The sequence below is a fragment of the Otolemur garnettii genome, unplaced genomic scaffold (assembly GCF_000181295.1).
Source record: "Otolemur garnettii isolate 467f Iridium unplaced genomic scaffold, OtoGar3 scaffold00023, whole genome shotgun sequence".
NCBI classification, from domain to species: Eukaryota; Metazoa; Chordata; class Mammalia; order Primates; family Galagidae; genus Otolemur; species Otolemur garnettii.
Genome location: NW_003852418.1, coordinates 6,196,114 through 6,218,890, shown reverse-complemented (window position 1 = coordinate 6,218,890; position 22,777 = coordinate 6,196,114). Strand labels below are relative to the sequence as shown.

General features: G+C 48.8%; 2 protein-coding genes across 2 annotated transcripts in view; one reads left to right on the top strand and one right to left on the bottom strand.

The window, feature by feature from the left end:
• The first annotated feature begins 2,630 nt into the window (after positions 1 to 2,630).
• On the top strand, positions 2,631 to 3,080 carry GTSF1L (gametocyte specific factor 1 like). Its single transcript, XM_023511975.1, has 2 exons — positions 2,631 to 2,945; positions 2,985 to 3,080. Exons 1-2 carry the CDS (start codon positions 2,631 to 2,633, stop codon positions 3,078 to 3,080), a joined length of 411 nt encoding a protein of 136 aa, XP_023367743.1.
• A 4,193-nt stretch (positions 3,081 to 7,273) lies between these two features.
• The window catches only part of MYBL2 (MYB proto-oncogene like 2), a 55,441-nt gene continuing 39,937 nt past the window's right edge, over positions 7,274 to 22,777 (bottom strand). The window contains exons 9-14 of the mRNA XM_023511977.1: positions 21,021 to 21,160; positions 13,446 to 13,545; positions 11,877 to 11,990; positions 10,668 to 10,772; positions 8,318 to 8,467; positions 7,274 to 7,794 (exon numbers count right to left, since the gene is read on the bottom strand). Coding sequence (XP_023367745.1) covers positions 7,666 to 7,794; positions 8,318 to 8,467; positions 10,668 to 10,772; positions 11,877 to 11,990; positions 13,446 to 13,545; positions 21,021 to 21,160 — 738 coding nt within the window. The 3' untranslated portion in view covers positions 7,274 to 7,665. The remainder of the gene's footprint in view (positions 7,795 to 8,317; positions 8,468 to 10,667; positions 10,773 to 11,876; positions 11,991 to 13,445; positions 13,546 to 21,020; positions 21,161 to 22,777) is intronic.

Sequence of the window (22,777 nt, the reverse complement as noted above, 5' to 3'; positions counted from 1 at the left end):
GGCTCCATCTCAAAAAAAAAAAAAAAAAAACTTTATTTACAAAAGCAGTCACCTGTATTAGCAACAGACTGGTTACTGCAGAAGAGAGAGCTAGTGAACTAGGACTATAGATCAGAAGAAATCATGCAGAATATAGCACACAAAGAAAAAATACAGAAGGGTGTGGGACATTGTAAGGATTCAGTGAGAAGGTCTAGCACTGGGTGTACAGGAGGAAGAGAGAGAAAGACAGACAGAGAGACTATATAGTAGAAGTGATATTTAAAGAGATGATGTCTGAGTATGTTCCAAAACTAATGAAAGATGCAAATCCACAGATCCAAGAGTCCACATGAATAAATAAAAAGGAAGAATAAATAAAAAGAAGTCCACAGCTCAACATCATAGTGAAACTAGGATAAAAAAGAATTCCTCAAAACAGACATAGAAAAAGAAATAGATTGCCTTCCAAAGAAGCTGAAATATTTTTTAAAAAAAATATAAATGGGGTCTTGTTGCTTGGGCTAGAGTACAGTGGCTATTCACAGGTGCAACCATAGTGTGCTACAGCTTTGTACTCCTGGGCTCAAGCCCTGCCTCAGCCTCCTAAGTAGCTAGGACTACAGGCACATATGACTACCACAACTGGCTCAGTAGTCAAATTTCGAACTGCAACAGTAAAAGCTTGAAGAATTTGGACTCTGCCCAATATTTTATTTTTTAAAAAGTACACACCTATACTCTGCAAAAATATCTTTTCAGAATGTGGATGAAAGACATTTTTAGGCAAACAGAATGAAATGAGTTTGTCAAGAGCTTTGAAGAGCTAAACTTTAGGCTCGGTGCCTAGAGCACAGTGGTTATGGTGGCAGCCACATACACCAAGGATGGCAGGTTTGAACCTGGCCCAAGCCAGGTAAACAATGACAACTGCAATAAAAAATAGCGGGGCATTGTGGCGGGCACCTGTAGTCCCAGCTACTTGGGAAGCTGAGGCAAGAGAATCGCTTAAGCCCAAGAGCCCAAGAGTTTGAGGTTGCTGTGAGATGTGATGCCACAGCACTCTACCAATGGCAACATAGTGAGACTCTGTCTCCAAAAAGAAAAAAAAGAGTTAAACTTCAAGAGGAAGAGAAGTGATCTAATGTAGTAGGTCTGAGATGCAAAGAGGAAGAGAGCAGCCAAGAGGGAACTAAATATGAGGACAAGGGTAAACTAACATTTAGTGATAGAAAATCAAAATGATATAAAATCACAGTAAGAGTAATGTCTAGTGAAGACTTTTAAAATTAGGGTTAAGGCCAGGCACAATGGCTCACACCTGTAATCCTAACACTCTGGGAGGGGGAGGGGGGTAGATTGCTTGAGCTCAGAAATTTGAGATCAGCTTGAGCAAGAGCGAGACCCTGTCTCTAAAATTAGCCAGGGTTGGGCAGCCGAGCCCTGTGGCTCAGTGGGTAGGGTGCCAGCCCCATATACCGAGGGTGGTGGGTTCAAACCCAGCCCCGGCCAAACTGCAACAAAAAATTAGCCAGGCATTGTGGTGTGTGCCTGTAGTCCTAGCTACTCGGGAGGCTGAGGCAAGAAAATCGCCTAAGCCCAGGAGTTGGAGGTTGCTATGAGCTATGATACCCCAATACTCTACCCATGCCGATAAAGTGAGACTCTGTCTCTACAAAAAAAGAATAAATAAATAAATAATAAAACTAGCCAGGTGTTGTGGCAGGTGCCTGTAGTCCCAGCTACTGTAGAGGCTGAGCTAAGAGGATTGCTCAAGCCCAAGAGTTTGAGGTTGCTGTGAGCTATGATGATGCCGTGGCACCCTACCTAGGGCAACAGGGTAAGACTCTGTTTCAAAAGAAAAAAAAAACTAGTTTTAAAATACAGGGAACCAAAACATCAGTCAAGCGAGGAATAAATAAAGAAAGGGACCTTTCTTGTCCAGGAAGAGGGTGAAATGTTTATTAACTTTAACATTTACGTCACCTATCAATGTTTTAATTCATAGAGTAACCACTAAACGATTAGGGAATGCACAAAATAGTGGGAAAAAATTGAAAAATAATTAAACAGTATTTATGTAAAATAAAGGAGGTATAAAATTAAACCAAAGAATAGGTTAGATAGCACAACATAAGATGGTAGATTTAGACCCAAATATGTCGAGAATCATATTAAACAAAAACGGACAGATAAAAACTTAAACGACAACATACATCCAACCACTTTCCCCAAAGCCAACCACCCTCCCATGCAGTGGACAAAAGGTAGCCTTTCCCTGATGACTTCACCTGCCCATTGTGACCTCTGTAACTGCTCTTTGACATCACACAGTATACCACTCAGGGGCATGGGGCCAATGCACATCTTTACCTTCCTGCATGGCTGCTGTGTTCTTTTGGCTCTCGTATCTGACTCACGTGCCATTTGTTAATCCTGTGCTCTGTGTAGCTGTTTTGGACAGATCCTCTTTCCTCTTCTAATCCCCTGCTCTGTGGCCCCAAGGAATAGGAACTTCAAGAGAAGATCTTCACCTACAGTCTCAGGGGCCAAAGCTGGGCCGAGAAAAGCCCCCTTACGAAAGAGCTTTTCCACAAGTTGAGTTTTGTTTAGCCTGTGGGCAGGGAGACACTCTGCCTCAACAATTTCTCATGGAGCCAGAAGCCTTAGAAATTTGCCCTTACAATCCTCACCATCGAATCCCACTCAGCAGGTTCCAGTACCACCTGGCCTCCTGCAGGAGAAAGAACCCCAAGAAAGCCAAAAAGATGGCCAGCTGCAAATACAACGCCTGCCACGTGGTCCCCATCAAAGAATTGGAGGAACATGAGGCTGCTTGTGTCAACAGAAGCTCTGTGGAAGAAGAGGACAGCTTCAGCTCTCTGAAAGTTGGTCTTCCAAGTTCAGAGCAGAAGGACAACTCCCTGAACACCTCCCCCTGGCTTCCCAACCCTGATGTCTGGAATGTGGATGGCGCTAATTGCCACCCTATGTTTGTCCTTAAGACTTTTGTTCCCCAAAAGCTTGTTTGTGAGAGTGACACAAGAGAGTCAGAGAGAGAGGTGACTGCCCTCCAGAAGATCCTCAGACCGGGAGAGTAAACTGCCAGATGCAGGAAAGAGCAGTCACATCTTGCTGCCTGTAAGGATATGCAAAGCATTGGAATAAAAGACATGCAAAGTAAACTACACGGGGATGTCCTTTTTTCCCCCACCTCATCTTTTACTAACAGATTGGTAAATATCCAAAGGCTTAAAATACTCTGTTGGCAAAGCTAGGGTGAAACAGGCACTCTCATAACATTGATGAGAATGTAAATTGGTACAACCTCCACGGAAGGCAATTTGAAAATAGCTACAAAAATTGTCAATGTGCATAGGCTTTGAGGGAGTAATCCCACTTCCAGGATTTCATTCTGTAAAAATATTTACACATGAGCCAGGCGAGGTGGCTCATGCCTGTAATCCCAGCACTCTGGGAGGCCAAGACAGGTGGATTGCCTGAGCTCATGAGTTCAAGACCAACCTGAGCCAGAGCGAGACTGGCTCTAAATTATGTTTTAGTCTCTAAAAAAATAGTCAGGCATCATGGTGGGCACCTATAGTCCCAGCTACTCTGGAGGCTGAGGCAAGAAAATCACCTCAGCCCAAGAGTTGGAGTTTCTGTGAATTGTGACGCCACGGCACTCTACCGAGGGTGACAAAGTGAGACTCTGCCTCTTAAAAAAAAAACCCCAAAAACACTACCTACAGAAACAGGGCTGGATTTGGCCGGCAAACCATAGTTTGCCAACCTGTGGTTTAATGTATAAAAGCCAAGGCCAGAAAAATCCATAGGCAGTTCCAGGGTTGTGAATGAGACAGGCTCTGTAGGTTTGTTCTCAGGAGGACTTTGTGTGTAAGTTGGAACACGTACATTTACCTATTACCTGTAACAGCCTCCATTCATAAGTGCAAGTTAGATGTTTATAACTCAGGGACTACCTGTGTAAAGTATGCCATTTTTGCAGAGTTGTGGGAGAAGACAAGAATACATATGTGCTTGTTTTTGCATATAATTTCTCTTCAGGGATACTCCCAAACAGGGGTCTGCCCACAAAGCCTAAAACATTTACCCTCTGACCCCTTACACAAAAAGTTTGCTGACCACTAGGAACTAATATTGGCAGCCTGTCAGGTAACTGCAGGACAGGGAAGAGAGGTCCTTTCCTTACTATACATCCCTTAATGTCTTTGTTTTTGAGACAAGTCTCACTCTGTTGCCCTGGGTAGAGTGCCATGATGTCATAGCTCACAGCAACCTCAACCTCTTGGGCCCAAGCAATCTTCTTGCCTCAGCCTCTGGAGTAGCTGGGACTACAAGTGTGCATGATCACTCCTGGCTAGTTTTTCTATTTTCAGTAGAGACAGCATCTTGCTCTTGCTCAAGCTGGTCTCAAACTCCTGAGCACAAGCGATCCTCCTACCTCAGCCTCCTAGAAGTGCTAGGATTACAGGTAGAGTCACTGCACCTGCCCAGCCCTTTAATATCTGTCACATGGGCTCGGTGCCTCTGGCTCAAGTGGCTAAAGCGCCAGCCACATACACCTAAGGTGACGGGTTCGAATTCAGCCCAGGCCCGCCAACCAACAATGACGGTTGCAACCAAAAACAAACAAAAAAAAATTGCCGGGCGTTGTGGCCGACGCCTGTGGTCCTAGCTACTTGGGAGGCTGAGGCAGGAGAATCGCTCGAGCCCAGGAGTTGGAGGTTGCTGTGAGCTGTGATGCTACAGCACTCTACCCATGGGGATAGCTTGAGGCTTTGTCTCAAAAAAAATATATACATCTATCACATGTGAACACACATGAATGTGTTATCTGGTCAAAAAAAATACATTACATATATATATATATATATTTTTTTTTTTTTTTTTTTTTAAACAGCAGGTAGAAGACTTAAGTCTTTAGAAAGTTTTTCAAGAGGAAATCTTTTTTTTTTTTTTTTGAGACAGAGTCTCAAGCTATCGCCATGGGGTAGGTAGAGTGCCATGGCATCACAGCTCACAGCAATCTCCAACTCTTAGGCTTAAGCGATGCTCTTGCCTCAGCCTCCCAAGTAGCTGGGACTACAGGCACCCACCACAACCGTGGCTATTTTTTTGTTACAGTTTGGCTGGGGCTGGATCTGCCACCCTCGGTATATGGGGCTAGCACCCTACTCACTGAGCCACAGGCACCTCCCAAGAAAAAGTTTTAAAAACATATACAAGGACTATCTGGAAAGTCTCCACTCATGTATTATGGAGAAAAGTATTAACGATGGCTAGAGCCCTGGATACTTTCCAGATAGCCCTCGGTATACACTAAATCAATGTGGTATCCTGGATCAGATCCTAGAACAGAAAAAGAACCCATGGAAAAACTGGAGAAACTCTTAAAGTCCAGAGTTCAGTTAATAGTATTGTACCAATGTAAACTTGTCAGTTTCATTAAATGCACCATATTTTTGTCAGATGTCAACATCAGGGGAAGCCGGGTAAAGGGCATCTGGTAACTCTTTATACTATTATATTTTTGCAAGTTTTCTGTACATCTAAAATGATTTCAAAATAAACTGAGCAAGAAGCAACATGATGGGCCCAAGAATGGCCTCACGAGCCATACCATCTGGGGCTCAATGTCAGCTCCGCCACTCACTGGTTGCCAGACGTTCAGAAGTATACTTAACCCTCTCTGGGATTGCCTTTATCCCCAAGTAGGGATGATCAATTTGTATGATTGTGTGGAGGATTTAGTGATTTAACACATGTAAGATTAGGGCAGTGTCTAATACACAGGAAGCCTTCAATTAATGCTAATTACTAGTTGTAATGATGGTATTATCCAGCATTTAATACATAAACCAAAGAACCCCACAGTGAACAGAGCTCACTGGGAGGGTGTGTTAAGCTCACAGCTGCCCTGTTCTCTAGACCCTCCTACCTCCAGGACAGGGAAGAGCTTCAGCACAGCTCAGGAGAATCAATTCTCTGGCAGGAGAGGGTATGGGGTAAAACTCCTGCAGTTCAAAGTATGGCTGCACACTCCCTTCATGTGAATTACCCACCAATAGTAAATATTCCCCTTCCAGGCCACACTTGATGCCTGACTCTCAGGTCAGCTGGAGGCCCAGGTATCTGCATCTTTAGCCAGTGCCAGGTGATCCCATAGTATGCTAGGGCTGCCTCTGAATCTGAGGAAGGTGTTCCCCAGACAGTCTTGGTGTGGGCCCCAGGAAAGGGCGGCAATCCGGTCCTCATCCTCACCCTAGGCAGAGGCTACCCAATACTGACAGACCTATGGGCAGGAGGCTGTGGCCTGCAGGAAACAGCCAGTGACAGAGCCTGGAGAAGCTGGAGAAAGGGGCCATGTGGGCTGTGGGAGTCAGGCCAGAACAGGACCCTGGTAGGCTCTATGGGGGCATGACTAGTGTGGCTGGCCAGGGATCCCAGCTGCGAGCTCAGCAGGGACGCAGGTGAGGCCAGTCAGATGTGAGATCTGGCCCCCTAACTCACAGTCCTCATCTCCTGCCCCTGGAGGGAGGACCTGGCAAATCTTCCTGTGAGTGAGGCTCTGAAGCCAAGTCCAGCTAGGGCCTGTCCTAGGCCCACTCAACGTCAGTCCCCAGGGATGGCCATACCCCAACCTGTGAACCCTGCTGCTGAAAATGTCACTTCCTGCCCTAGGTCTTTAATCACCAGGGACTCCTCCCAAATACTTGGTGAGTATCAGGCTCTGCCCACTAGGCCTTGACTCAGGCAGGCAACAGTCCAGGCTGCAACTGCTGCCACAACCTAGGGATTTGGGGCCACTAGGGAGAAGGGTCTGGCAGTACGCAGCCTGCAACTCAGCAGCTAGGTTTTGCCCAACTACCTGCCACTCCTTGTTTACTGCTGGACCCTGGGGTTGGGTTCAGCTTAAGGTAGGACGTCACTGGCAACCAGGAGAGCCAACCATGGCAAGGACCGAGCAAGGGCCTACTGTTTTGTGCCACTGACCCCCTTTGCACGTCTTTGTCCACCCACCCCTACCCCCACTCCATGATTGAGAGTCCCGAGTTTTGCACGTGCCCACTGGGTGCAGAGGCCAAAAAAAAAACTGCTCCCAGCTCACTAGGGAAAGAAGGTCCAGAGCCCCCAGGCTTAGGCTATGCAGACAGGACTGCACTCAGGATGAGAGCTCAGGTCCCCATGTTCCAGAGGGACCCGAGGATAATCACCAGGGAACCATGAGCAGAACCCAAGAGGGAGGCAGAGCCCAGAGCAGCATGGGGAGAAGGCTAATTTTATTCGAGAAAATGCACCAACAGCGGGTGAGGTAAGGAGCAGTTTGGACTGCGTCCCGTCCTAAGTGGGGTCTGAGATGAGCCCAGGACTGACCCAGGCATGAGAGGAGCTACCTCTGGGCTCCCTGTGACATGGGGCAGGGAGCCGGGTAGGCCTAGGAGTCAGGCCTTGCTCTGTTAGCACCAGGAACCACCCACAGCTGGACCCAGCCATGGGACAGTGTGTGGCCTTCCTGCCTCCACCTGAGCAGTCTGGGAGGGGCTGGCAGCAGAAGGCTCCCTATAGGTGGGCGGTCACCTGAGTGTGAGTCTCAAATTCACAGACTCCCTCTGCCCCACAGCCCCTGTAAACATGAGAATGAGCCGGTGACCGCCCAGCCCCTCAGGACAAGATGAGGGTCCGAGAGGTGTGGCTGGGCTTCAAGCGGCCCAGGAGCTGCCGGGCTTTCTCCTGCATGAAGAGTTGGTCCCTGGTCCCCCCGCAGGCCACTGTCTTCCAGGCTCTGGTCATCTGGTAGGAGGCAAGAAGGTTACCATTCAGGCAGGGACAACCCAGGTGATTCCAGTGGAGAGGAGGGAGCCCCCTCCCTCCAGAAGCCAGAAAGTATTCTGTCTCTACCTTCCTGGGTGGTCCTGGGGAAGTGACTCCTGGCTGTGGGCTTCCCCACTATAAAGTGGGAAGCTGTACAAGGGGACATGGCCATGTCCGCAGTGCAGCACCAGCCTCATGAGGAGAAGCCAAAGGGACTCAAGCAGCCCAGGCCAGATACTGCCCTCAAGGACAGACGTATACAAAGCAAAGCAAATACAGACATAGTGTCTTAGTTATAAGTGAGACCCAGGCCATAAAGGTGGGAATGAGGAGTGTCTCTCTAGTATGTGGGGTCAGGGACGGCTTTCCCATAGAGGCATTTAAACTGAGATCAGAAGAGTACGTTCAGCAAACAGCTGAGGAAGGCTGTGGGAGGAGCTCCCAGCCAGAAATAGCCTAGGCAAAGGTCCTGCGGTGAGAAGGGCAGCATGGCAGCACTCACGGGGGCAGGTATTGGAAAGTGGCTTCGGGACTTCTGGGCCACCACTGCCTTGTCAGGCTTGGCCTGCAGGAAGCCCTGGTTGAGCAGGCTGTTGTCTCCTTTGATCCCTGACAGGGGGAGGCTAGAGGAGCTTGACGGTGCAGTTGTCGGCTGAAATCAAAACAAGTCAGAGTCAGACGCGTTGCCATAAACTCTTAGTGGGAAGGAAAATCGCCCTGCACCACCACCCCAGCAGCACCCGCCTGGCTGCTGAGATCCAGAGTAGGGGGCACTACCCCTAAGCCTCTGTCCTCTTCCAGATGGGGCATACAGGAACTGAATCTTACCTTTCTTTCTTAAAAGATTAAGAAAGGAACGTAATCTTTTTCTAAAGAATTTTAAGCTTAAAAGATCAAGAAAACATTTGTAGGTTGGGTGTGGTGGCTCATGCCTATAATCCCCTAGCATTCTGGGAGGCCAAAGAAGGTGGATTGCTTGAGCTCCCAGGCCAGAGACTAGCCGAAGAATGAAACCCTGTCTCTAAAAATAGACAAGCTGAGGCAAGAGGATCGCTTGAGCTCAAGAGTTGGAGGTTGGCTCGGCGCCTGTGGCTTAAGCGGCTAAGGCACCAGCCACATACACCTAAGGTGGTGGGTTCGAATCCAGCCCGGGTCCACCAAACAATAATGGCTGCAACCAAAAAATAGTCAGGCGTTGTGGCGGGTGTCTGTGTCCCAGCTACTTGGGAGGCTGAGGCAGGAGCCTTGCTTGAGCCCAGGAGTTGGAGGTTGCTGTGAGCACTAAAGCCATGGCACTCTACCCAGGGGGACAGCTTGAGGCTCTGTCTCAAAAAAAAGAATTGGAGGTTGCTGTGAGCTATGATACCACTGCACTGTACCTAGGGCGACAGCTGGAGATTTTGTCTAAAAAAAAATTGTGCAGTGCCCACTCCTTTCCCTGAAAGCCTTGGGCTGACCAAGGCTCTTCCTATTTTTCCTGCTACCAGAAAGCCACAAGCATCAAAAAAATGCAGCAGTACCCTACGAATGCCCAGACTTGCATGAGGCACCTCCCATGCCTTTGCCCTCCTGACTTGAGTTTGGGGCTCCTTTTTTTCTTCCTTAGGTGTCATTTTGTCACCTAAGCTGGAGTGCACTGACCTGATTATAGCTCACTGCCACCTTCAATTCCCAGGCTCAAGTGATCCTGCAACCTCAGCCTCCAGAACAGCTGGGACTATAGGCACAAGCAATTAATTATTTTTTTGTAGAGATACGGTCTTTCTATGTTGCCCAGGCTGGTCTCAAATACCTGGCTTCAAGCAATCCTTCCACCTTGGACTCCCAAAGTGCTGGGCGCCCTAAGCCAGGCCTCAGGGCTCCATTTACAGTAAAAAAAAAAGCAAGGGCTTGGCTGGGGGCGGTGGCTCACTCTGTAATCCTGGCACTCTGAGAGGCCCAAGCAGGAGTTTGACTCCAGCCTACGCAAAAGTTGAGACTCTGTGTCTACTTTTTCAAAAACAACACCCCCCCCCAAAAAAAAAACCCAACAGGGGCTCACGCCAGGGAGCAGTGCTCGTGTCAGGACTCAAACCCAGGCCCACCTGACTCTAAATCTGTGCTCTTCACTGTTGGACGTGACATTTTTTCTTTTTGGCAATCTGGCTGGAGTGCACTAAGCATCAAGTCCCCAGCCTGGTAGGGATTCCCCAGCTAGAGTGAGTTTTCTCTGCAAGGACCATGAGGGCAGCAGTTGACTTCCAAGATCTGGCCAGGCAATTCACAACCTCTGCTCATGACAACACTGCCACCCCAGCCTCTCACTGCCTCCACACTGTGCTCACCCCACTGTGACCTGAGAGGGAGCAGTACAGGATGGCTTTGGGGGACCCACACTCTGCATAGATAAACATCTTCCTGAGGTCAGCCTGACTGTGGCACCCAGCATGGCAAGAGCACTGGCCTGGGAACGGGGTGACACTGATCTCCAGCCTGATGTGCCCTCAACCTCCTGGCTGTGCCTGGAGGACCAGCCAACCCTCTCTGGGGTCACCCCCATGCACAGAATGCAGGGGAGGGTGTGGGATATAACCAGATGCATGGATCCACAGTGTATTTTAAGAATGCAACTCTTGCCAAGTGAAATCTTATGTGAAAGACACAAGCAGAACTGCTGACTGGAGCCAGGGGTGGGCACCCAGACCCACCCTCCCAACAGCCTGCCCTCTCCCTGCCTATGTAGCCCAGGGCTCTGGAAGCCCCATCGAAGAATCACTAGACCGACCACTCCAAAGGCAGAAGGTTTCCAGCGAGACTCCATCCTCCCTGAGCAGAAGAGTTCTCTGTAGTCCTACAGTGGGCTGACCCCTTACCAAGGACAGAGTCTTGGGCAGCGTGGACATCATCAGTTTCCCATCCTCATCCACAATGTCAAGAGCCAGAGATTTCCGGACCTTCTTGATCGGGCTCCGCCGCAGCTGGGGAGTGTGGAGAGGAAGAAGGAGGTGGTCAGGGTGGGTGTCAGGGAGTCCCATGGTCAGTACCTGATGACCACGGTTACAGGCAGTCACAGAAACAGGTCCTGCTGCAGTGGGGCTTTGCTGTTAGGGTTGCGAGGTCCCTGTGAAACTTGGGCCCCATTCCACACCTTGCACCCCAGAGAGACCCTGTCCTGCCAGATGCTACAACAGCAAGGACACAGCGTGAGTCTCCTCCACACACAAAGGAATGCACTCCTCACCCCCAAATGGACCAGACAGCCCCCGAGTCTCTACCACACCAAACACAGCCTCACAGGCCCAGCAGAGAATCATCCAGGTAATCCCTAAAATGTCCACCCAAACAAGTGATGTAGAAACATAAAAGCCCTCGAGATGGACCCTTCTAAAAACACCCATTACAAGGAATACCCTAACCTTACCCCACAGGTCTGGGGTCTGCTCCAACACCAGGGAGGGGCTCTGAGACTAACACCGCCCCCAACCCCAGCAGCACCCCCCGAGGAGCTGCCATGGCACAGAACCAACCCACATGGAGAGACCAGGGAGGCCGTGGAGATGGAGGCTGGCTCAGGGGCGGGGTTCTGTGCTAGCCTCAGACCGTCTCTTCCCTGCCCTCTGTACCCAGGGGTCCCTGCCAACCACCATCCCCACACTGCTTCATGAAGCCCAGACACCCAGCAGGGTGCTGCCTTGCCTGGCAGCCCTTCCTGACCACCCTGCATTCTGGATTCCCGTGGACTCCTCCCTGCCTTCTTTCCACTGCTCTCCATACCCTGTGTTTCTCTAGTGTCTGTCTCACGGAGCTCCGAAGGAGAGACTGTGTCTGGCCTTGGTGCCCAGGCCTCCCTTGGAAGAGGCCAGGCGCAATGCTGGGTGAGTGAACAGTTCAAAGTGGAGCAGGGGAGGGTCCCACCACATCAGTTCACTGATAACTGCTGTGAGGACGGGGCAAAGGGCACGAGCTGCCCACCCTTTCCCCAACCTCCCTTTATCACCTATCCCTAGACCGTCCCCACATAGCTCCCAATCCCCCACCCCGACTGCCGGGCTGGCAGCAGGGCCCCCACCCCACGCACTCACCCCCGGCTTCCTCTTCTGTTTCTCAGGCTTCACATCATCCTCCAGGGTGAGCTCGATGCCGGCCTCGGAACGCAGCACCTCCTTCAAGTCCTCCTCCAGGTGTGGGGTCTGGGGCTGCGGGGTGGGGGCATGGTGGGGATGCAGCACTGCACTCAGGTGTGTGGGTGAGGGCAGCGGCATAGACCCAGTCACACCTGGGCTGTCTTGAATGGCGGTCCTGCCTGGCGTCAGGATGCTAACCTTGTGCATGCCATTCATAGTCACTAAATGTCCTGCCCTGGACAAGAGGCCCACGCCCACAGCAACCCTCACACAGCCCTGGGTGGTGGCGGCCGTCTGCCACAGAGACAGAGAGCCTGGCCACAGTCACACAGCCACTGAGTTGAAACCTGGACTCGCTCAAAGCCAGGCTTGCTCACTCCGCTATACCACACGTCAGTAATGAGGATGCCACCAAAGTCCATGAGGCTTCCTCCTCATACCTGTCCCCTTTCCATACCCAGGAAAGGGCAGTGTGAACTAGTGTCTCAGCTGGGCCCATGCAGCACGGTCCCTAGAAACCCTGCTTGACTCAGAATCACTGTGTCGCAGGACCAGGGGAGCCCCCGCCCAACCATCACAGTACACCCATTCATCCAACCGTAATGGGTTAACCTCCAGCTTCACAGGAGGCCCCACAGTGGAGAGAACCAAGGGTCTACCACAGAATCCACCCATGGTCCAGCGCTCCTCCACAACCATGCCTTTCTTTCGCCTTCCTGACCACCTGATTCCTAGACGCCTGCCTGTTTCAGAAAGCACCAGGTGACAGTGCTTTCTGATGCGGAAATCACTGTGCCATCAACTTGCACTGTGCTGGGAGATGCCACAGACTGGCATTCTTCAGTGGCCAGACCCTCCATGAGGGTCTTCCCCGTGTTGTAGAGACCAGGGAGTTGAACAGAAAGTTTAGGCTTGAGCAGCCACTTGTCCAAACTAGGCGTAGCACTTGGAAGCCCTCCTTCCCTGGACTACCCATTTTCTTCATAGCACTGTGACCCAAAAGGACTTGAAGTGTTTCCTGTTTTTCACCTCCATCCTGAAGGCCGAGCTTTACAGGACACCACCATGCCTCCAGCCCTGGTACACTGAATGCTCTTGGGAAATGTTCGGTGACACCCGCAACCTCAATTTCGCCATTATTTTTTTCTTTTTGTTGAGACAGAGTCTCACTTTGTCACCCTCAGTAGAGTGCTGTGGCGTCATAGCTCACAGTCACTCCAACTCTTGGGCTCAAGCAGTTCTCTTGCCTCAGCCTCCCAAGTAGCTGGGACTACAGACGCTCACCCCAACACCTGCTTTTTTTTTTTTTTTTTTTTAGCAGGCCCTGGCCAGGTTTGAACCCACCAGCCCTGGAGCATGCAGCTGGTGTCCTAACCACTGAACTAGGGGCACGCAGCCTTGATTTCTCCATTTTATACAATGAGAATCTGTTTCTTCTTAGGAGGGGAGAAACTAACAGGTTCTCAGAGGGACAGGGCCCTGTGAACTGCACATGGTTGGACAAACCCAAGAGAACCCACCACGTACCAGGGGCTTTAGTGGTCCGTACTTCTCCAGGGCATTCTTGAACGGGGTTGGCGTGTGGGGAGTGTTGTCCCTCGAATACTTCTGATCTGGAGTTACAAACCTGCCAGGGTCCACAGAAGGATGCTCAGTGACAAGGTGGGGAATAGACATGAGATCCTGTGACACCCCGACCCCGCCTTCCCTCCAGCTGACTTTTGGCCCCAGCAGAGGTTCTCCCACAGCACTCACCCACCCTACAGGTCTAAATCAGAGGCCCAGAGGAAGGGCCTACCTCAGAAACAGAACAAGAAAGCCTAAGAGTGTCCAGGAGACCCAGACAGTGACAGATGGCTGAGACCTGCCCTGTCACAGTCCAGACTCTGGACTTACCAGAAAACACAGCATTCTGTGGCCACACTTTAGACACAGCACAAGAGGGGTCGGCGAGCAGGGGCAAGGTGGGAACCTGGGGAGACCACACCCCTGCCCAGCTTCTCTCTGGAGACCAAGTGGTGAGCAGCAGCATAGCCAAGGAAAGGAAGGGCAGACATCAGAAGCCAGCAAGGACAGCATCTCCCAAGTCTCTTCTAAGTCGCCACCATGGGGACAGACATGTGGAAGGGATGCTCTAGCAGAGAGGACCCTGGGCCCAGCATGATCCAGAAGCAGAACCGTAAGATGCTATTAGATGTGGACCTCCCATGTGTGATCTCTGCTTGGGATGAAAAAGGGAGGTGGAAGGGGACAGAAGAGGCATAGCACACTTAGAGCACCAGGGCTACAGGTGCAGGGCAGGGACAGGGTGGGCTGCTGTGGGCAAACTTCAGCTCAGCTGTGGGCACCAGACACCACAAACACGTCCCTGCGTGCTGGCCCATGAAACCTCCGTCACTTACATACTACTACAGCTAACTCTCAAGGCATAACTGGGGCAGTTAGAGAATGCACAGGACATGCCAGGGAGCCAGGAACACAGTCGCCTGGGGCTGCGCCAGCCCCACATCCCTCAGCCTGCAGCCACCCTATGGGGAGGGGAAAAGCTCAAACAAGTGCAGGCTACTCTTTGCTTCCTTGCTCAGGACCCAGTGACTGGACAGGGATCCAGACTCCTCCAAAATAGACACATAGATAGCCCCTCTGTACGGAAGTGTGGAGACAGGTACACACAGGTCAGATGTGCATATCGCACGCACCCACAGCTCACAGGGATGAATCTGAGCCACGAGGCCAAGCACATCATTGGGACATGAAGTTTCCGAGCAACGTGAGAAAACGCCAAAGCTCTCTAAGGTGTGGCATCAGCAAGGACTAGTTTGGGTAGGGAGGGGGACCTGAAAAGAGACCTGAAAGATTGGAAAAATGCAGTCCGGTAAGCCAGGACTCGGTAGACAAGAAATCAGAGAAAGCTGAATTGACAAATCAGTAACAATCACATCATGTTGTTGGGAGTTTGAAGAAATGGTTTAAGACAGCAAAGAAGAAAGTAGAAGATGAAAAAGACAATGACCCAGGGAGCTTGGAATTCCTAAGGTGGGAGGAGAAAGGCAAGTAGCAGAGAAACAAAAACTAAAGAAATAACAGCAGGTTATTGGTGAGGAATTAACACACACTGTCACGGTGTTTTATTACACAAAAAATAAAAATTTCAAAATGAAATTTATGATCCAAAATGATGGATCATAAAACATATATACAGCAATAAGAAATATAAAAACTTGAAAATTGGCTCGGGGCCTGTGGCTAAGGCGCCAGCCATGTACACCTCACCTAGTGGGTTCGAATCCAGCCATAGCTCGCCAAACAACAATGACAGCTGCAACTAAAAAATAGCCGGGCCCTGTGATGGGAGCCCGTGGTCCCAGCTACTTGGGAGGCGGAGGAAAGACACTCGCTTAAGCCCAGGAGTGGGAGGTTGCTGTGAGCTCTGATGCCACAGCACTCTACCCAGGGGGACAGCTAGGCTCTGTATCAAAAAACAAACAAACAAAAAAAACCCTTGAAAATTAGATAATAATAATGTGGAAACTTGAAAAATAGCTCATAACTCACATGACAATTAATGTGTTAAGTTTTTGGAGAGTCAAAAGTTGTACAACGGCTTGTTGTCAGTACCTCAGTGGTTATGGCACCGGCCACATGCACTGAGGTTGGTGGGATCAAACCCAGCCTAGGCCAGCTAAACAACAATGACAACTGGAACAATAAATAGCCGGGTGTTGTGGCAGATACCTATAGTCTCAGGTAGTTGAGAGGCTGAGGCAAGAGAATCGCTTGAGCCCAAGAGTTTGAGGTTGCTATGAGTTGTGATGCTATGGCACTCTACTGAGGGCAACATAGTGAGACTCTGTCCCAAAAAAAAGACAGAAGTTATACAAAGATTGATTGTCTGGAGGACAGTGCTCCTAACTCAGATGTACAAATAACAACTGTATTTCTTTTTTTTTTTTTTTTTTTGACAGAGCCTCAAGCTGTTGCCCTTGAGGCTGTTGCCCCACCAGATCAGGTGGATATGGCTGGTGCCTTAGCCACTTGAGCCACAGGTGCCAAGCCACAACTGTATTTCTAAGTAACTTTAACTGCATCCTGGAACAAAACTCTAGGAAATACATAGGAATACTAAAATATACGGCACTTAACAAAGTAAAACTCGTAATGCCTGGCATGTAATCAAACTGCTTGCCATTCAAATAAGTGGAAAATAACCCAACAAGACCCATAATGGCAGCTGGGCCTTATGGTGGGTACCTGTAGTCCCAGCTACTCAGGAGGCTGAGGCAAGAGAATCACCTAAGCCCAAGAGCTGGAGGTTGCTGTGAGCTGTGATGCTATAGTACTCTACTGAGGACAACCCCCCCCAAAAAAAAAACCCATAATGAGAAAAAGAAAAATCTATCAACTCAAATGAACCCAGAACCAATATCATGCTCAAATTAGCCAACAAAGACACTAAAATAATTTTTCTTTTTTTTGAAACGGTCTCAAGTTGTTGCCCTGGATAGAGTGCCATGGCCTCATCATAGCTCATAGCAACCTCCAACGCTCAGGCTCAAGCTATCCTCTTGCCTCAGTTTCTTCTATTTTTAGAAGAGATAGGGTCTCGCTTTGTGCTTAGGCTGGTTGTGAGTTCAAGCAATCTACCTGCCTTGGCTTCCCAGAGTGCTAGGATTGTAGTGTGAGGCACTGGGCCTGGCCTAAAATAATTACTATATTTCTTTCTCTCTTTCCTTCCCTTCCTTTTTTTCTTTGAGACACAGTCTCACTCTGTACCCTGGGTAGAGTGCTGTGGCATCACCTTAGCTCACAGCAACCTCAAACTCTTGGGCTCAAGAGATCCTCTTGCCTCAGTCTCTCAAGTAGTTGGACTATAGGCACACCCCACCACTCCTGGCTAGTTTTTCTATTTTTAGCAGAGATGGTGGAGTCTCACTCTTGCTCAGGCTGGTCTCCAACTCCTAAACTAAGGGAATCCACCAGCCTCAGTCTCCCAGAGTACTGAGATTATAAGTGTGAGCCATTGCACCCAGCCTAATTGTTAAATTTCACATGACTCAAAAGTTAAGTAGAGACAGGGAAGACAGAGCCAAATTCAGTTTCTAAAGATAAAAATAAAAATTATAATGTCCGTAGCTCAGTGGTTAGGGTGCTGACCACATATACCGAGGCAGGTGAGTTCGAACCCAGCCCAGGCCTGCTAAACAACAATGACAACTGCAACAAAAAAATAGCCCGTGGCTCAAAGGAGTAGGGCACCAGCCCCATATGTGGGAGGTGGTGGGTTCAAACCCAGCCCTGGCCAAAAAAAATAGCCAGGCTTTGTGGCAGGCATCTGTAGTACCAGTTACATGGGAGGCTAAGAAAAGAGAATCCTTAAGCAGAGGAGTTTGAGCTTGCTGTGAGCTGTGATGCCATGGTACTTTACTGAGGGTGACATAGTGAGACTCTGTCTCAAAAAAAAAAAAGTTATAATGCCTAAGATGAAAAAATGCACTAGATAGGGTTACTGGCAAATTAGTAACAGCAGAGGAAAAGATTTATGCACTTGAAGACAATAGAAACTATCCAAAATGAAACAGAAAATAAATTTTTTTCTTTTTTTTTTTTGAGACAGAGTCTCACTATGTTGCCCTCAAGAAAGTACCATGGCATCAGCTCACAGCAACCTCAAACTCTTGGGCTCAAGCAACTCTCTTACCTTAGCCTCCCAAGTAGCTGAACTATAGGCACCCACCACAACACCTGGCTATTTTTATTTATTTATTTATTTTTATTTTTTATTCTTTTTGCAGTTTTTGGCTGGGGCTGGGTTTGAACCTGCTGCCTCCAGCATATGGGGCTGGTGCCCTACTCCTTTGAGCCACAGGTGCCACCCCACACTTGGCTACTTTTAGAGACAAGGTCTCACTCTGGCTCAGGCTGGTCTTGAATTCATGAGCTCAGATAATCCACCCACCTCAGCTTTCGAGAGTGCTAGGATTACAAGCATGAGCCACCACGCCAGGCAAAAAAAGTTTTTTAAATGAATACTCATAAGCTGTGGGATAATTTTAAGTGGCCATATATATATGCAATTATAGAGTTCCCTGAAGGAGTAGGGTGGGAGGAAGATCTAGGAAGTATTTTTGGAGAAATAATGGCTAAACTTTTTCCAAATTTGATGAAACCATAAACCTACAGGTCCAAAAAACACCCTCAATGAACACCAAACACAAGAAACAAAGGTACATTATAATCAAACCATTTAAAACCAATGACAAAAACAGCACCAGCCACAAGACCTAAAAACACCTTTAAAGCATCGAAAAATTTAAACAAAAGAATAACAATCTGTCAACCTAGCAGTCTATATCCAGTAAGAATATCTTGGCTCGGCGCCTATAGCTCAACCAGCTAAGGCGCCAGCCACGTACACCTAAGGTGGCGGGTTCGAATCCCCAGCCCGGACCCGCCAAACAACAATGACGGCTGCAACCAAAAAATAGCCGGGCGTTGTGGCGGGTGCCTGTGGTCCCAGCTACTTGGGAGGCGAAGGCAGGAGACTCGCTGGAGCCCAGGAGTTGGAGGTTGCTGTGAGTGTGATGCCACGGCACTCTACCCAGGGGGACAGCTTGAGGCTCTGTCTCAAAAAAAAAAAAAAAAAAAAAAAGAATATCTTTCAAAAATTAAGGCAACTTCAGATATACAAAAGCTGGAAGAATTCATCACCAGCAGACACACAGTACAAACAATGTTAAAAGATGACTTTCAGATAGAAGGAACCAGAAGGAAATGTGGGTCTTCAGAGGAATGAAGAGCACTAGAAATGATTCTTGCTGCCAAAGAACAGAGAGGCAGCAGATGAGGGGCCCAGGTGAGAAGTAAACAGAGAAAGAGAACCTCCTCAGTGCCTTTTCTGGCACCAGCATCTCTGTTTAAGGGTTTAGATGTAAAATCCAGAGTTCTGGTTCGAATGGAGAATCATTTCTCACAAAAAATACCTATGTTAATTGGTGGGACCACACCTATGGTGCATTTTACAAGAGTACATGTTAAATCTACTAAGTGTAGAATATAAACGTCTTAACACAATAACTAAGAAAATGTGGTGAAGGCTATGTTAACTTTCATAAAAGTATTTCAAATTGTATATAAAACCAACACCTTGTACCCCATAATTGCATTAATGTACCCAGCTATGATTTAATAAAAAAAAAATACCTATGTTATGCTTCAGAACAACTATTTAGAAACCGATATCTGACAATTATATACCATTACAAGGGTTAAAATTCCCGAAGTGACTATTTTTAAAAAATGTAACAGTATCTTATTTTCTCACCCAGGCTGGAGTGTACCATCACAGCTTACTGTAACCTTGAACTCCTGGGTCCAAGGATCCTCCCACCTTGGCATCTCAAGTAGCTAGAACTACAGGTATATTCCACCATGTCCAGAGATCTTGCTATGTTGCCCATGCTGGTCTCCAGTCTCCAGCCTCAGCCTCCCTATGCACTGAGATTACAGGCATGAGCCACCACACCTGGACCTAAACGGATTCCTGAATCACATAACTTACTCATGAAATAACAGCAATTCTTCTCCTGCAGCAAATGTAGCAAGCAGAGAACAGTTAAGCAGCTCTGGAACTCAGAGTTGTGGTAACCTGAGGAAGTAAACTTACTGTGAAAGCACCTCCACACAAGCAGGATAGTGAGCAACCTGGGTTTTTTGGGATGGGAAACTCTAAGCTCTATGAGCTACAGCTGTAGGTGGGGAGGCAGCCCCTACTGCTGACCAGCGCCAGAGATGGAGCAGGTAGGGCCCTTTCTTCCTGCACATAAGGCTGCTCAAACACACACAATGGACTTGGGGAACACATTTCCATTTTATGCCAAAGGCTGTGTTCCCAGTTAAACAAACAAAAAATACATACATATATTATAAATAATACATATATATATTTTACAAAAAATGGATTTGCACTTGAAGCTCATAAAAGGGAGAAGAGATTATGTTTTGGGGTGGCAAATTTGACTCTATTCTGGAAACTAAAAAATTATCAAATTTAAGACCAGACACATTAGCTCATGCCTATAATTCTAGCACTGTGAAAGGCCAAGGTGGGTGGATTGTTTGAGACCAGCCTGAGCAAGAGTGAAATCCCACCTCTGTTTTAGAAAAAACACTAGCTGGGTCATGTGGTGGGCACCTGTAGTCCCAGCTCCTTAGGACACGGAGGCAAGAGGATTGCTTAAGTCCAAGAGTTCGAGGTTGCTATGAGCTACAATGATCTCACAGCACTCTACCTGGGGTGACAGTGACACAGTTTCAGAAAAAAAAAATATCAAATTTAAGAACAAATATGAGGCTCAGCATCTGTAGCTCAGTGGCTAGGGCACCAGCCATACACACTAGAGGTGCTGGGTTCGAATGTAGCCCAGGCCTGCCAAACAACGAGAACTAGAACCAAAAACTAGCCGGGCATTGTGGTAAGTGCCTGTAGTCCCAGCTACTTGGGAGGCTGAGGCAAGAGAATCGCTTGAGTTTGAGGTTGCTGTGAGCTGTGACGCCATAGTACTCTACAGAGGGCAACACAGTGAGACTCTATCTCAAAAAAAAAAAAAAAAAAAGAAAAGAAAAAGAAAAAAAAGGCTCGGTGCCTGTAGCACAGTGGTAATGGCGCCAGCCACATACACTGAGGCTGGCAGATTTGAACCCAGCCTGGGCCAGCTAAAGAACAATGACAACTGCAACAACAAAAGAAATAGCCAGGTGTTGTGACAGGCGCCTGTAGTACCAGCTACTGGGAGGCTGAGGCAAGAGAATCGCTTAAGCCCAGGGGTTTGAGGTTGCTGTGAGCTACGATGCCACAGCACTCTACCAAGGTCAAAATAGTAAGACTACCTCAAAATAAATAAATAAAAACAAATATGAGAAAAAGCAAAAGGTGGGGGCCCTGACCATATTGACAAAAGTGACAATTCTGGAATGGAGAGTGCGCTCTTGAAACCAACAGGAGTGTTTTTCCAAGGGAACTGCTCTCCACCGCCCTGTCCGTGGTCATGGAGCCACAGGCTGGCCACAGCTGAGGAGGACACTGGCAGACAGCACAACACTCACGCAGCATGCTTCTGGTGCAGGGGCGTCTTGTCCCGGTGCAGGGGTGTGGTGACCACCACCTTCTGGCTGCACACTGGGGTGGACGTCAGCGAGGGGCTCTCCAGCTCCAATGTGTCCTGTTTGTTCCAGAAGTTCAGAAACTGCCAGGGAAGAGGAAACAGACAAAATGATGACCTGCATATGGATTCCTGAGGGGAGAGTGGGAAAGACCTGAGCCCCTCCCTGCAAGTGGCTGCTCTCCGATGCCACAGTTCCCTCCTAGCCTGCCAAGCACCAGAAAACTAGGAGCTGGACAGAGTGAAAGAAGTCCACCAGGCAGGTTCCTGTGGACCCCAGGCTTACCACTGCCGCTAAACCTCTAAACCTGGCTCTTGCCATCTCAACCCTCATGAGGTAAAGAAAGCAGACTGCAGAGCAGCCTCTTTAAGAAACAACATGATGGGGAGAAGAGCAGTGTCTTGCCCTTCGTGGACTTGCAAAGGCACAGGGCATGGCGAGGGTGCCGTTTAGAGCACCTGCTTATGCCAGTGCTAAGCACATTACACAGATAACTTTATTTAGTTCCCACAAACCTGAGACACTGGCTCTATTACCAACCCCGACACCTTCCAGGTAGGAAAACTGAGGCTGAGAGAGGCTTAGATTCTTCCACTGAGTACTAGGGTCAGACTCAGACCCAGAGCTGAGTGAACAGCCATGCTGTAAGGGCCATCCTCTCCTCCCCCTCTGCCCGGAAGGTGCTCTGCAGCCTTCAGAGCCACCACACCTCCTATCCTGGGCTGCCATTTGTTTGGGCAGTTCCACTGTTTTCCTACGAGCCAGCGGGTGGCCCTTACATGGATGTAAGGATGTGATGGGCTGACCCTCAGCACTTCAGAAGGGGCTGTACTTGGAGATAAGGCATTTAAGTGGAAATTAAGTCATTAGGGTGGGCCCTAATCCAAAAACTGGTGTCCTTATAAAGATACAAAATAAGAACTTGTAAAGAGAAGATGAGGCCGGGCGTGGTGGCTCATGCCTTAATCCCAGAACTTGGAAGGCCCTGGCAGGTGGATTGCCTGAGATCACAGGTTCGAGATCAGCCTGAGCCAGAGTGAAAACTTGTCTCTAAAAATACCCGGGCATTGTGGCGGGTGCCTGTAGTCCCAGCTACTTGGGAGCCTGAGGCAAGAGAATTGCTTAAGCCCAAGCCCATGTGTTTGAGGTTGCTGTGAGCTATGACACCAAGGCACTGTACCAAGGGTCACAAAGTGAGACTCTGCCTCAAAAAAAAAAAAAAAATTAAAAATTAAAAAATAAAGAGAAGATGAGAGATTGAAATACACACAAAGGAGGCTTACGTGAAGGCAGGGAGATGGCCACCTACAAGCCCAGGAGAGAGGCTTCAGGAGACACCCATGCTGCTGAACTTCTGCTAAGCCTCCCAGTCTGTGGTATGTTACAGCAGCCCATGCGGACTGACACAGGGCCTCTCTCGGAAGCAGCACTAACCAACCAGCCGGTGACAGGCTGGCCTTGCTCTCTCCCACAGTGAGACCCACAGCCCTCCAGACCCTTGCCCTACCACTCCTACCTCCGCCCTTCCCTGTTTCTTTTTTCTTTTCTTTTCTTTTTTTTTTTTGAGACAGAGTCTCACTATGTCACCCTGGGTAGAGTGCCGTGGTGTCACAGCTCACAGCAACCTCAAACTCTTAGGCTTAAGTGATTCTCTTGCCTCAGCCTCCCAAGTAGCTGGGACTACAGGCATCCACCACAAC